Source organism: Aquarana catesbeiana, linkage group LG09 (assembly GCF_042186555.1).
Source record: "Aquarana catesbeiana isolate 2022-GZ linkage group LG09, ASM4218655v1, whole genome shotgun sequence".
NCBI classification, from domain to species: Eukaryota; Metazoa; Chordata; class Amphibia; order Anura; family Ranidae; genus Aquarana; species Aquarana catesbeiana.
The window spans coordinates 215,921,920-215,937,661 of record NC_133332.1 but is presented as its reverse complement, the minus strand read 5'-3'; the positions used below and the strand labels follow the sequence as shown (position 1 = coordinate 215,937,661).

The 15,742-nt window shown below is 44.7% G+C and overlaps 1 protein-coding gene across 1 annotated transcript in view; it reads right to left on the bottom strand.

Moving 5' to 3' along the window:
- LOC141108259 (glutamine synthetase-like) overlaps positions 1-14,209 on the bottom strand; it is a 38,927-nt gene extending 24,718 nt beyond the window's left edge. Inside the window, exons 1-5 of the mRNA XM_073599694.1 lie at positions 14,077-14,209; positions 10,592-10,773; positions 8,112-8,273; positions 6,986-7,132; positions 5,063-5,190 (exon numbers count right to left, since the gene is read on the bottom strand). Coding sequence (XP_073455795.1) covers positions 5,063-5,190; positions 6,986-7,132; positions 8,112-8,273; positions 10,592-10,757 — 603 coding nt within the window. The 5' untranslated portion in view covers positions 10,758-10,773; positions 14,077-14,209. The remainder of the gene's footprint in view (positions 1-5,062; positions 5,191-6,985; positions 7,133-8,111; positions 8,274-10,591; positions 10,774-14,076) is intronic.
- Between the last annotated feature and the right edge of the window lie 1,533 nt (positions 14,210-15,742).

Sequence of the window (15,742 nt, the reverse complement as noted above, 5' to 3'; positions counted from 1 at the left end):
AGGGGTTGCGGGGGGGATAGTCCGCAGGTGGCACCTGATATGGCGCCAAGGGGTGGGGTAGGCTTTTCGGCGGGTGGTGGCCCCGGGCCTGGGGAAGCTTTGCTGCAGCAATTAGTGGCATGGTTGCTGGTGGGCTGCAGGGACATGGTAGCTAGAGGGATTGCGGCGCCGCTAGGCGCCGCCACAATTTCACCTACCGCGGCGTGGGTGGCAGGTAGGGAGTCGAGCACTGGGGCTCTTGCTCCACCGGTGGTCACTCTGGGGGCTACAATAGGTCCAGCAGTGCAGTTGGTAGCAAACGGGGTAGCTGCGGATCCCTAGAGGGTGGGGGGACCCACACACGTGAGTATGGAGGGGGGAGCAGCCCCTTTGACGGTGGTAGGTGCTTCGCAGGTAAGTTTGGGGGTAGGGGGCCGACCCTCCGGTGGTGGATGGGATAGCATAGAAGGGGTCGGGGTGGTAGCACCCCCCCTTCCTGTGGTAGCCAGAAGTTCCAAGGTGAGTATGAAGGGGGGCACTGCAATGGGGTCAGCTACCGCGGATGGAATTAGGCATGTGGATGCAGCCCGCTGTGAGGTCTATGTGTGCTACGAGGGACCTCTGGGCACGTATTTGAAAGCGGAAGTGAGGGAGAGAATCTGGAAGGGTGAATACGTGAAGATTTTCTAGCTACTGTCTCTCGAGAAGTTTAACTTAGATAATGTTAAACCAGACGAGAGTAAGAAAGAGGAGGAAGAGAAACAACGTTATCGCCTTATTCCACGCACGTTCGGGAATTGGTCGCAGGCCTTTTACATATTGGCCAGTGTCATCGGAAAAAAGGAGCCGGAAAACTGTTCGGCCCTTTTCTGTTATCTCAATTCAATTAGTGAGGCCCAGAGGGTATACGGGGGGGGTGAGATGGCTGCGCTATGACGAGCTGTACAGGCAGCGGAAAGCAGTGAGACCATCGCTGCGATGGGATCATAAGGACATAGGTTTGTGGATGAAGCTCATGACGCAAGCCAGGGTAGGGTCGCAGCCCTTTCATGAGGGGGCCGGGGGTGCCCTGGCCTCTTCATCATCAGCAGGAAAGTGGAAGGGTTTCTGTTGGGACAATGAGGGTACTTGCAAGTTCGGGGGGGTCATGCTGCTTTTGACATGAGTGTTCAGGCTGCAGCGGGGCCCATCCCTTGTCAAAAATGTTTTTTAAAAAAAAAAGGGAAAAAACAGGGTGATGCTGGAAAAAGGGAGGACGCCAGTGAAGGTGGAAAAAATGGTGCCGTACCAAAGTAGGTATCCGAACAGGGGAGCGGCGATGAAGCTGTGGTTAGGCTTTACGGAGGGCTTCTCTATTTCCTGTGAATTGGCGGAGGTTCCTCCCATCTCGGCCAACCTACGGTCGGCGTATGAGCACTCGGATGTGGTTTCCAGTAAACTGCGGAAAGAAGTAGCTTTGGGTAGAATGGCAGGTCCGTTCACAGTACCGCCAGAGGGGGATTTGGTGGTGTCACCATTGGGGGTGGTTCCTAAGCGGGAACCAAATCAGTTTCGGCTTATTCACCACCTTTCCCACCCGAAGGGTGGGTCGGTGAATGAGGCGACTGCACCGTCTCTTATGCCTCGTTTGATGAGGCGGTTAGGTGGATGCAAAAATTTCGGTAAGGGGGCACTAATGGCTAAGACCGACATTGAGTCTGCTTTTAGGTTGCTGCCGGTGCATCCGGATAGTGTACGATTGTTGGGATGTTGCTGGGGGGGGGGGTTGGGGGAGTTTTTTGTTGATAGATGCCTACCAATGGGTTGCGCTATATCTTGTTCATACTTTGAGCTATTCAGTTCCTTTCTGGAATGGGTAGTCAAGGATTTGTCGGGCATTGGCTCGATTCTGCATTATTTGGACGATTTCTTGGTCATAGGCCCCCCCTAATGATCGCACTTGTGCGATCTTGCTAGCTACTATGTTTTTTCACATTTTTGGGGTGCTGCTGGCACAGGAGAAGACGGAATGTCCTGTGACTGTGTTAAAATTCTTGGGTATCATTATTGATACTGACCGGATGGAATATCTGCTACCGATCGACAAACTGGAAGATCTCAAGGAGGTTGTGGCGGCTGCGGTGGGCCGTTCCAAGATTCAGTTGCGGGAGTTGCAGTCAGTGTTGGGTAAACTCAACTTCGCGTGTCGCATTATGCTGATGGGGAGGGTTTTCTGTAGAAGCCTGGCAGCATCAACAACTGGGGTTACGGCTCCGCATCACTTTGTCAGATTGGGGAGAGAGCACAGGGACGATGTGAAAGTGTGGGCGGTCTTTCTTGACCAATACAATGGCAGGTCCTTCTGACTGGGTCCTGCCGTACTGGCAGAGGAACTGGAGCTGTTTACGGATGCGGCTGGGTCTGTGGGGTTTGCAGCTCACTTTCAAAGGCAGTGGTGTGCGGACAGGTGGCCAGCAGATTCCGCGCTTATCAGGAATCTGATGTTGTTAGAATTGTTCCCCATAGTGTTAGCAGTGGAGCTTTGGGGTACGGAGTTTCGGGATCGGAGGGTCCGTTTTCATTGTGATAACTTGGGGGTGGTGCACGCGATCAACTCGCTGTCGGCAGCATCGTTGGCAGTGGTACGTTTGTTGTGGCATCTAGTGCTACGTTGTCTCCTGTTGAACATTGTTGTTGTTTGTGCTGTACATATTCCGGGTATTGAGAATTGTGTGGCTGATGCACTCTCTCGATTACAGTGGGACAGATTTAGTCAGTTGGCCCCCGGAAGCAGAGCAGATAGGGGTTCAGTGCCCCAGTTGTCAATGGGATCTGGTGCTAGCACCGTGATGGCCTTGGTTCAGCGGTTGGTTGCGGACGCTACCTGGCGGTCGTATGAACGGGTTTTGCGGGAGTGGCACAAGCTTGTGAGTAGCATTGGTGGCTGTCCAGGCAATGATGACAGACAGACTACATGCGTTGCTCTATTTCTTAAGTCGTAATTGCGAGGAAGGGGTGTCAGTAGCTACCCTGAACTGCAAAATGGCAGGTCTAGCTTTCCTGTTCACATTAAGTGGGGTCGAAGACATAACTAAGGCTTTCATAGTACGGAAAGCGTTGCGTGGTTACAGAAAAGGGTGAGTGAAGCCTGATTCCAGGCGTCCAGTGTCATTGGGAATGTTAGAAACTTTGGTGGGGGTTTTTACCCCGGATTTGTTTTTCTCCTTTCAAAGTTTAAGATGGCTTTCATATTAGCATTTTTTGGGGCGTTGAGGGTGGGCAAATTGGTTAGTCCCCCAAAATCGGTCAGTGGGGGGCTGGACGCTTCAGACGTCTCATTACAGGGCGAGTCAGTGACGTTACTGATACTCAAGTCCAAGACAGATCAGTTGGGAACAGGGATCAAGGTCGTTTTGGGGAGTGTGCCTGGCTTGGCAGTATGCCCGGTCAAGGTTATACGGGAGTGGTCGGTTTTTACGGCCTACCGGTAGTGGTTCTTTGTTTCATGAAACTGGTTTGCCGTTGTCACGATATCAGTTTGTGGCAATTTTCAAAAAGTGCTTGGAAATGGGGGGGGTTTCGGTTGGTGATTACTAGTTCCATTCTATCAGAATTGGGGCGGCAACAGAGGCATCGCACTGGGGTTTGAGTTATCAAATACTACAGCGGATTGTGCGATGGGAGTCTCATCGTTTCAGGTTGTATGTCCGCCCCCACCTCCTGTAAAAAAAAAAAAAAGGGGGGGGGGGGGGGGAGTCTATATGGTGTTTGTCATGTTTGTGTTTTGTGTGTCATGGGATATTTTTTCTGGGTACTTGCATGACGGGTGTGTGATAGTGATTGTCCTCTGGGTCTATGTTTCTGTGTTTTTCCTTTCTTGTTAGCCCCTACCTGTCTGATGTGGATCATGGGCCATTCCTATGTGCACTGGGAGGAAAGGAGGGCATTGGTCAGACCTGAGGGCCATCAGTTGGGTTTCTCCTGGGAAGAGACCATGGTGAGGTGGATTGGCATTCCGGGTATGCTATGGTCCAGAGTTATGCTGGAAATACAACGGTATGCTCGTTTGGACAGGCCACCGAACGTGTTATTATTACATGTAGGGGCAACGACCTTTGCCTTCAGGCTTCAAGGGAGTTGATTGCGGGGGGCCCGGTCAGTGGACTGTATTAATAAAACAAGGATAAAGGTCAACAAGGCTGTGGCAAAGTTTGTGGTCAGGAACGGAGAGGTGGTGGCCCGGCATCGGGAGTTAGAGGGGGACAATGGCATTTATTTGAGGGGAGATGGGGTTCACCTGTCAGCAGTGGGAATAGATATGTGATTCCTGGGGCTCCAGGAAGGTCTTCAGCGGGCCTTGCGGCTGTGGCGGGTCGCCCATGCGTAAGGGATCACTGGTGGGCGTCTGTGGCAGGGGTCTCTGGTTCCTGAAAGTCGGAATGGTGATGGTAGATATATATATGGATATATACTATCTGGTGTGGTATGGGTTGGGACCTATCTCGGGATGGGTACCTCTCCCTAATTGGTAATTGGATTATCGGTCATCAAGCTGAAGGTGCAAGAAGGAGGTATGCATTTGTCCCTGTGCTGAATGGATCACAGCTAGGGGCCAGGATGCTGTGATGGTGGTCAGCCGATGAGATAGTGGGGCCTTCTTTCGGGAACCTCAGACATAAAAGATTCTTTCTGGTTAATAATTTATGTCGTTTTATATATATATATATATATATATATATATATATATATATATATATATATGTGTATGTGTGTGTGTGTGTGTATATATATATATATATAAATAAAGGTTAATTTTGATACAGTTCTGGTTTGGATTTAATAAAGGGGCCTTTGTTGGCTATTTAATCCAGAAGGTGTCATGTGTTTTCATTAGATTTAGTATGTTAAGTTTATTATTTAACGGGGGTGTTTTTAGTATGGTTATTTAGCTGGGCACTGAACATCTCAGCACTACACCAGTCAAGCAATTGCAGGAAAAAATGTTGCTGGACACATGTTTAGTGTTTCAAGACATGAATAGTAATAGTGGAAATGGGCCCCCACAGATTGTGTCAGGATTTTAGAATGGGTCATTTATCCTTACCTGTGATGGCATACCTTCTGAGTTTGTGCCACAAATTTTGATGCCAGCATACAAGCAGGCTTTGTAGTGGCATTCCGCAATATCCCTTCCATAGACTTTGTCTGCACCGACTCCACAGTAATAGGGACCTGGAGGGGACACCAAAGGCCATCAGTTCTAAAGCAAAAATAATCAGGCGAGTTTTAATTTAATCTACAAAACATTTTTAACTTGGAGATCTGTGGCCATTTCAGCCTCTGGTCTCAATGTACAAACTACAGTCATCCAGCAACAGCTCAAAATAGCACAATTCTCATTTAATCCAAAGTTGTGCTTTGATGAAATGCTCTGGATAATTGTAATTTTGATGGCCAAGATATTTGCAAACACTGAGAATAAATTCAGATAACCATTTCCTGCTGTAGTAAGCTCTGCTAAAGCCCTGTAAACAATGGTGCCTTGGAACCACAATTCAGCAGCTATCCATTTATAAAACCGTGGCTTAGTAGTCAACACTGATCCTGGTTTCAAATCCGAGTTGAGCACCTGCGCTCGACCCAGAATTTGTAGGTTGTAGGTTGTCTTGCAAAGCAAATTTTTTTTTTTAACTGGGTTAATCCACATCTACCTCAGTTAGACTTCGTAGGTGCATTAGAAAAGATTGCAACATTCCAAATGTTATAATTCTGGCAATTTAATAGAAACTACCTATAACTGAAAGCCAGGATTGCAGTTACTTGAATTGAGACCTTAATTGTCCAAAATCCTTAACATCAGATTGTCACATGTACAATGTGGACTCCACAACATAAACGACACCCAACATTTACACAGCTAATAGCCCCATCAGCCGCTAATGAAGACAGGAGAGTGCAGGGCTGGTGCTACCACTAGGCAAACTAGGCAGCCCCCTAGGGCACATTGCTGCCTAGGGTACCCAGCCACTGGTGTTCCTACTTTCTTCTCTATGCAGCAAACAACTAAGTCTCAGCATCAGCAGGCAGCCGCTGCTCCATTCGCACATAGTGTCAGAGGCGCAGCGGCAGCGGAGGACTGTGTCCTGACTCCCGAATGAATGGAAGCAAGCAAACATTCATGGATGAGCACTGGTAGGCTGCATTGATGGGCGCTGGTAAGGCTGCATTTGATGGGCGCTGGTGAGGCTGCATTTGATGGGCGCTGGTGAGGCTGCATTTGATGGGCGCTGGTGAGGCTGCATTTGATGGGCGCTGGTGAGGCTGCATTTGATGGGCGCTGGTGAGGCTGCATTTGATGGGTGCTTCATTATAAAGGTGGGGTATACATGGGCAGGGCAAAGGGGGTGGGGTCAGGGGTGGAGCCGGGGGGTGGCAAAATTAGGTTTCACCTAGGGTGTCAAAAATCCTTGCACCAGCCCTGGGAAGTAATTAAACGCCCTGAAGTAGTCACATGAGGAGCTGCACAGGAGAGACAGATGGTACTTCTGTTATCTCTCAACATTCAGAAGTCCCATGATCTGCCAAGGACCTTGGGTACCAAGAATCTTCCCCCCCCCTTTGGCTTTTCATTATATTAATTCTTTCTAACCCAACCCAGCTTGATCCTGAGCACAAGATCTTATAGCTACAGGACAGAATGGTTGCTAGAACAATCCTCAACCTGAAAGTTTTTGTAGTGCAACAGGCATATTCACCTTTAGTATTAAACAAAACAAAGTGCACCTGTATTGCAAATAATATTTTTTTGTTTTTTTTGTTTACAATTGAGTATTACAGGTGCAATGCACAGGATGCTGTAGATAATTCCTCCAGCCAGGTCCAACTGTAGGCATGGAGCTGGAGGAAGTTAACAGTTGACTTCAAAAGCAGAGGTCAGTGTTATGGTGAGCCATTGAGAGCTATATGTTCCTCTGCCATGTAAATTTCTGATTTACAGTTTAACAAAACCATCATAAAATAATCGAACCTTGTGGTCCCGGGAAACCATTTTCAGGCCAGCCATATGGATGTCCATTAATGCCAAGAAGAGTGTACTCTTGTTCCATGCCAAACCATGGGTGCTGATCAGCCACCATGTCCATGATCCGCCGACACATGTGACGCAGGTTGGCTTCTGGAAGGAGAAAAACAACTTAAAGTCAATAAAGTTCCATCAGTGGATCTGCCAAAGTAAACGCTAAAGTTGTGTACACTGAAAAAGGGTGAGGTCTGCATCTCTACAATGTGATGACGTCAAAGGGCACACCTTTCCAACAAGCTGCACAGGAAAGTTTTTTCCTTTGATTCATAAAACTCAATACAATACATGTATGTTACCACTTTAGGCTTCAGAAGTATTCTGCAAGCTCCCTTTATACATACAGAAAACTATTTCATCAGCCCCTCCAACCTGCCTACATACCCTGCCATAATGTACACATGAACAAATTAACCAACTCCAATTAACCCAAAAGTATGTTCTAGATTGGGGGGGGGGCACATTTGGGGGAATCTAAACCCCAGTACAGCATAGCTTTAACACTTGTTGCAAAATCTATAAAAACCTTTATATATTGATGAGTGACTATACAAGTCATGTCATCATGTTGCAAGGATTTCTGGAATGTCAAGTAGACATCACTCAAAGCCAACATAGTTTGGAATTTTGGAACTGTACAAAGTGCTTTTTGCTGTGTGGGAACTTACCAAGCACCTTTCCAAAATATAGAAGGCAATCATTCACCATTTCTGCTACCCAGTCTAAACAGTGGAATTGCTCAGCAATGTTCTAGTGATGCCAGAAATATCTCCAAAGTGGAGAAGGAGATTTAAGGTCATCCATGAGCTCCAAAAAGTACTGCAATACTTGCAAAAACAGCAGCATGTGCTCAGTATTTTATATACTCTGCCACAGCAAATAAAATTGGAACCCTTTCGAAGATGAGCGGACACTATGCCATAACGAGTATCCCCTGACTACAGATGCTTGTTATCACCACATAGGAATGCAGAAACTGCTAACTAAGCAATACTTAGAATTCTAGATGTAATTATAGAGCCACAAAATGTCCCATGTTCATAGATTCTCCAGTTCTGCTACAGTGGTACTGTACCTGCTGATATTCGGTTGTATTTTAGGACCTCACACATGACTAACTTGTTGGGGTCCAGGCAAAAAGGGTCACGAAACATCTGGACAGGGACAAGGTACATGTCACTGTTGGAGCGCTCAACTTGATAGGTGCTTGAGCCACTAAAGTTCCATTCTGGGACCTCTAATGGAAGAAGAGGAATAAGAGTTAGCAGGAATACCAGGTTAGAGATCACATGGCAGAGGAGAGGACAATATTCGGATTACAGCTGATCACCTTTGAGGCACAATAGTACATTTTCCTGGTTGTTCATTTTTGTTACACACAATCTGTTATTTCAAGGGTTGAATAAAATATTAATTGAGCTTTTCCAGAGTGCTGATGAAGGTCTTTTTTTCCCCCCTCCCTTAAGAGTCAACCCATGTAAAGTGGATGTTTCCATGGATGCAAAATAAACATTTTCTTGGAAAACATAGAAAATTGAGTACTGTCCGTGATACTTTTTTTATTTGCACTAACATACAATTTTTCAGGACAAGCTTTCGGGGTATGTCCCCTTCTTCAAGGTCCAAGCAGTACTGATTCACAAATTTTTAAGCAGAATGTTAAAGAGGAAAAAAAAAAAAAGAGAAAACCAAACACATACAAATCAATGGTAATAAAGATAGCAGCAGAGTTAGTGAGATAAGACAGAGGGAGAGCTAGGGGGGAATGCAGGGGGGGGGGATGCTAGTCACAGAGCGGTCGTAAAACTTTAGCATAATGTGTAAGGAAACCAATATCTAAATTCAGGCCATTATTCTTGGAAAACATGGAAGAGATCCAATTCTAGCTCTGCATACTCTACTTTAGGTCTCATGCACACATAAACCACTGCTTTTACAGGAATTTATCATTTGTTTTTTTACCTCTAAATGCCCCTCTATGGGAGGAAGAGGAAGAGGCATTTAGAGTTAAAATGGGAGGGGGGAAAACGCACTTGTGTTCAAGAGTTGAAAATAAAAACTCTCAAAGCGCTTTAACATGCATTGTAATGGCTAGAATTCTGGCCAATAGAATGCATTAAATGCCAGATGCAGAAACGTGCATGGATGCACATGCAAAAATGTGTCTTTTTATGCGCATATACAAACTGTTGTAATTCCTACACCGTTCACCTGATTTGGATGTAAATACCCTCAAATTAAAGCTGAAATTCTGCAGTTAAAGCACATCTTGTTCGTTTCATTTCAAATCCATTGTGGTGGTGTATGGAGCCAAAAAGATTATAATTGTGTCGCTGTCCCAATATTTATGGACCTGACTGTACATCACCGCGTTCTGGATGGTTGGACTTTGGTGTGACCATGTGTAATCAAGACTGCTTGAATGGAATTCCGGCGGAGTTCCATCAGTGAAACCTTCGGAGTTTAGTCTGACAGAAAAAACGTTAGTGTGCACGCGGTATTAGACTTGATCCTTCTGCTGCATAGCCATTACAGAACATTTTTGTGAACTGGAACATTGGAGTCCAACATAAAGCCTATAGGCTTTTTTGTAACCCATCAGTCACCAAATGATAATTTTGGGTGGATTATCTGCATGCTGCATTTTCCTCTAGAAAAAGGAACAAGTTTTACCCTTGTTCAAAGTCTAGTTTGGACTTATCAGCTTATCTGACTGCCTTTATCTTCCACTCCTCAAATGAATCATTGTCTCCAACTCCTCCTCTGCCTCTCACCAAGGACAGCACAATACTTCAGGTGGGAATAGATGGCAATAGTAATAACAGACACCTACAGCAATAGACTGCTAGAAACGCTTAGAGCCTTCATTTCATGCCTACCCCAAAGTCAAGAACCTTGATGTAATCGCATGCTGGGGTACACATCTTGAAATGCTACAGTCTACACACATTCCATTATCTTTACTAGCATTTGCTTCAAGAATAAAGGAAACAAAGCAAATGCATGTACAATGAGCATTAGCAACATACCTTACAACAGCATAGGCAGGAATAGGGCCCAACTGTACTTGACGTGTGACTTCCAAGCTGCATCCTTGCTCAATGTGGGCAGCAATGATAGTGTGCCCGCAGGATCAGCTCTGCCATAGAGCTCTTTATGGTATGCCAGAGCAGATGCTACACTAAATAATTGTATGCCCCAAGTCTCCTGTCACATTGCACAATTTCTTGGAAATTTAGTGCAGCCTTTTAAAATCATGGGAGGAGAGATCATAAATTGAATAAATCCCTTTGAACTGTGCCTTAAAAAGCAAACCAATCCTCACAATAGCAGATTTGGTTTTTGGCTTTAACGCACTGCAATATTTAGCTATATGGTATATTTTAGCTGTGTGGACAAGGAAAATCATGATTGAAATAGTCTTAGCATGCTTTGGAATGCACAAATACCTGTGTGCTAAAGCGCCTTTAGAATTTTTACTTCAGAGTGCATCCAGATGTCCAGAAGTCGGAAGACCAGCAAGCTGTAAAAGTGGGGGAAGGGTTGCCATCTTACCTTCAATAGACTTGGGTTCATAGTCCAGGGTCTTGGTCTTGCAGCGGATCCCTTCTCCAGTGCCATCAATCCAGACGTAGGTCACCTGGACCATCCCTGCTTGGGGCAGCTTCATATACTGCTCCCTCACCCCCTTGTTGAGCCTGGAACTCTGTGACACAGACATGGTGGTGATTGCTGATCTAGAAGAAACAGAAGGAAAAAATATTGTTATTATACAGGATTTATATAGCGCTAACAGTTTGCGCAGCACTTTACAACATGAGGACAGACAGTACAGTTACAATTAAATACAGGAGAAGCCAGATGGTCCTGCTCATTAGAGCTTACAATCTAGGAGCGATTTTGTGGAGGAAACAGAAGTTTCCTGAATTCTTACAAAGCTGCAAGCCAGCAACATTCTTGTTGGCAGATCTGCAGTACCCCGCCATGCTGCCAACTACTAACCTGGAGCACAACAACCCACTATTTTCAAATTAGGGCCTCCAATTAAAGAAAAAAAAAATGTGCTGCAGCACCTAACAGTGCTTAGTCCCACAAATACCCGTTGATCCTGCCAGTGAATCCCACCTAAAGCAACGTCCTTTGATGGGACGACCACAATGCTGCACTGTCCCTGAATTCAGAGCACAGTTGCCACTCATGTAGGGAGGGAAGAGGAGGAGGGAGGGGCATGAGAATGACATCTTGTACTCAATATTTTTAAGCAATTCCATGATTGGCATGCATTAAGTTGGTCATACATAGATCAGCAGGACCTGGCCAAATTTTCAATCCATAGGCAGGTTAGTGGTAAACAATCGATCTATTGGTTTGCTAGGGTGTGGATGGAATCAAAACATTTCCTTTTGGTCAACAAGCAGGTTTAAGGAAAGAGAATGACTATAGCAGCTGCTAGCGATAATTGCAAGAGAATCCAGTAGGCTGGTTGTACCCAAGTTGATCACTCAACTTAGTCCATTCAGCCTGCCCATTAACAATTCAAATCTTAGCCGGTTCCTGCTTAACCGGCCAAGATTTGAACAGTGTATGGCTGGGATGGGATCTTTTGGTGTGGATGGCTTCCCGCGCCACGCCGTGAGAAGGCAATTGCTGATTTCTCTGTCAGCACTGTCTGTGTTCACGGGTGAATTGTGTAAATGTCTTTGGTTGCAGGAAAAAATAAATAAATAAATAAATGATTTGTGCCTTGTATGATCAGCCTAAGGCAGGCCATACAGAGCGAATTTCTTTCCTGCAACCACAGGTTGACAGGGGAATCTGTTGTATGGCCAACCTTACTATTAATTCTAACCAATCCTTGATATGATCTGCCCAATCAGCAATGGGTAAAACATAGCTAGTATATCAAAAGTTCCTGCAGAAGTAAAGCAGTTCATAAACTGTCCCAGGGGATGGAGAAACGCTTGAAAATGTGCTAAACAGCTTCTGGATTATGGGACAAACTCAATATAGCCAATTATCTTCTAAAGAGACCACAAAATCAGCAGACACCCATCACAAGTCTTTGCAGAGCTAATCGCCTGGAGAAGAATCCGACTTTCCATCCTGGGAGAACAGCCAAAAAAACTGGAACCAACTGGTTATTCAACTTTACAACCAGACAGAGCAGTCCCCTACTGATACAGAGAGGGGGGGAGGGGAATTAACCATTTGAAGCCCAGAGAGACTTAACTAACCTGATAAACAACTTCAGCCTTTCCAACTAAGAAGCCCAACTACAGAGAATGCAAGTTCTGCAGTACAAACCCATCATCACAAAAAGCTGTATACAGTCACCAACCCATGATTTAGTTATATTAAAAATATATTTAAAATAAATAAGAAATTAAAATAGGAGTTAAAAAAAAAAAATAGCAAAAAAAAAAACAGCTCACCCCACACAGACAGTTGTTACAATGTTCCTGGTCAGAGTTTGAGTAACAATTTGTCTAAGAAAAGTTTCTAAGCAACAAATTGAGACACAGCAGTGTTCCTGCAGTTTTATATGTTGGGAAAAAAAAATGTAAAAAATTATATATATATAAAAAGTTATATGATTTACAACAGCAGATTGGAGGGAGTGTTGTACATAAAGACAATGGGAAATCTCAAACAAAACATTTTCATAGAGATCCACTTCATCAGTATCCCAACAAAGCTCATTTTAATAAGAAATTCCCGCTGGCTTCAGGCTTTGTATTGCCTGACAAGTCAGCAAGTCCTGAAGATTCAGAGCCAAATAAATGTAAGTGTACTGTCTGCCCCATGTTGTAAAGCGCTGCGCAAACTGTTGGCGCTATATAAATCCTGTATAATAATAATAATAATAATAAATAAATAAGATCACAGCACAGGACAATGAAGATAATCTGGCTGCAAGTCAATGGATAATGTGCCAGCAGAGCCATCCACACAATGCCCTATGGAGGAGGAGAGCTCCTAGTTGGGGATCGCAGAGCTGCTTTGCTCACAATTCCCAATCAATGGACAGTGCAGTTCTCTCCTGGCACATGGTCAGCAGGCAGAGGAAGGGTTATTAGGAAGAATTCAACAGCCTGTAGAGGATTGGATGGGCACAGGATTCCAGTGTGACACATCACACCACCCCCACCATACATAGAAGCGATGAGCCCCAACATTACCACATTAGCCGGGATTTTTTTTTTTTGAAAAGCCAGTGGCAAGTGAAACACACCCAAAAACTCTACCCGGTGCCAAAAAAATTGCACACACATGAAGAGCGAAACACAAAACTTGCAACGGGTGTTACACTGTCCTCAACTAGGGAAAGACGTTAACCTGATCCCCCGGGGCGTTAGGCTCCAGACAGGGACTGAGGTACTTCACATGGGTCCATCTGGCCGAAACCAGACAAACCTCCTTTCTCTGGAGGGTCTGCCGAAACAGACCCACACAAGTACTAGGTGGGACTCCCCCGAAGGGAGACCCCATGAGAGAGGACGAACCAAGCCAAAAGGCCTATGTCCACCCCCTCCCAAGACTTTCAGAGTAGGCCCGAGGACCCACACCCTACTCATCACACTGTGACAAACATGAACACCAAACAAAAAAATACATAAACGTGACAAACACGGGTATAAATAAAAAGAGAGTGGGGAGGAGGAAGGTGGGAAAAGTGAAAGTGGCCATTGTGCAATACAATGGCCGGCCCTTCGGCCAGGAATCAAAAATTCCTCTGGTCCTAGCCAAAAGGCTCGGCCCTAGAGGCAGGTGTGAAAAAAGTGTGTGTAGTGAAGTGACCAAGGTGCCAAATCTCCAAGTGCCCCCCAACACTTGTGCGAGCTATGGCACCCCTGGACTGCCACTCCAGGGACACATTCACCACAGGCTTTTCTCTCAACCCTGACCAACAGCCCAAACCGATACAGACCCCTTCCCCACCAGAAAGGTATAGAGCTCTAAAAGCTCAGGGAGAGCCCTCTTCGCTATGCTCCCCCGTCACTCCCATTGCTCCCACCTAATTATATTCAGGAAGTACTAACCAAACCCTTATTAGCAGGGATGCAGCAGCAGCGAGCCCCTCGTCCTCTGGGAATCAGATGTCATGAGGCTCCCCCGGGGGATCCACACACTCTTATAGTAGATGACACCTACAGGACACGCCCACACATCTGATGGAACTGGAAAGTAATGAGAAGGGCGTGCCCAGCGCGTTCACTGACCCGCCCACTGCCCTCTACAACAAAATCCACATTCCATCTCCTTCCACGCTATGATTTATTGCTGTTCACTTTCCATGTCCCTCTATTATTTATATCACTTTAATATTATTAACCTCTTGACCCCCAGGGCAATTCTGACATTTCTCACATACATGTAAAAATTTGAATTTTTTGCTAAAATATGTCTCAGAACCCCCCAAAACATATATTTTTTTAAGCAGAGATCTCAGGCTTTAAAAGCAAGGCTCAGCTGCACATTTTTTTATTTAAGGAATGCGGATTGTACAAAAAGGCAAGAAATCAAACATGTCACCCAGCCATGTCCAGGAATAGGCAATGATAATAACTCGTCAAACAAGTCTATATACGTTAGTGAGATAGCAATCAAGGTTCCATTACAACGTTGTAGTAAGACAGGAGACTGTGGTCTAAAGACTCCACAACAGTTATATCCTGCAGTTCAACTGTAGAGGAAACCTCCTAGCCAGTAAAATACATAAACAAAACATTGGATGCACAAGAGGTAACAAACCTCTGGACTTTTAAAGGTGTAGATTGAACGTCACTAATACAATATATAAAATAAAGAAAATATTTTTATTACAAAGATAAAAAAAAAACATGAGAACGGTTTTCCATTCATATCAAAAATCACAAAAACACTTTCTAATAAAGCATATTGAACAGACCACTCTCAACATGTTTCGCTTGAGAGAGCTTCCTCAGGAGATTCCGGTGTGGCGTTTTATATGCTATAGACAACAGAAAATGCAATGAATGCTCATGTTCATTTTAGTTTACACAAAAAGAACATGTGAAACAAATAAGTTGGCATATATGAAGTATGCAAATAGATCAAGAAAATATACAGAAAAATCAAATTACAGGGCATAGAAAAATGTAAATGGATACAGGGAAAATGAACCTTACCAAAGCTGCTCTATATCAACATATCTCTTGAAATTTGAATAAGAAAGTGCAAGTTCCATGCATGCACAGGACACCCCGTTTCTCCCAAGGTTTGCAGAAGAAAACAAAAATCAAAGTTTTTTTTCTGAAGAAAAAAACAACAGAAAAAAATATATATATAAATCTATAAGGAATATATAAAATATTAAAAAATCGCAACCACATTTGAACAATTGAGAATAGGGAAACCATTTTGCCCAAAAATTAATTAGAAAAAAGTGTTTACCTTAAACAGTACAATGAGTTGAATCAATTCCATGCTTAATGATCCTGCTGGTGAAATTTATTAACCAGGAAAAAAATGTTAGTGTTTCGTCAAGGGGAGTTCATATCCAGCAAGGAAAACAGACTGTCTATGCACCACATGATGGAAAAAAAAAGGGGGGGGGGCAGGCTGAACCACAGACTGGCGCTCCCAGGGTTAAAGCCTAAAGAGAATATATAGGGGGTCATCACTAGGGATGAGCTTTGTGTTCGGGTCGAACATAAGTTTGACTCGAACATTGCATGTTCGACC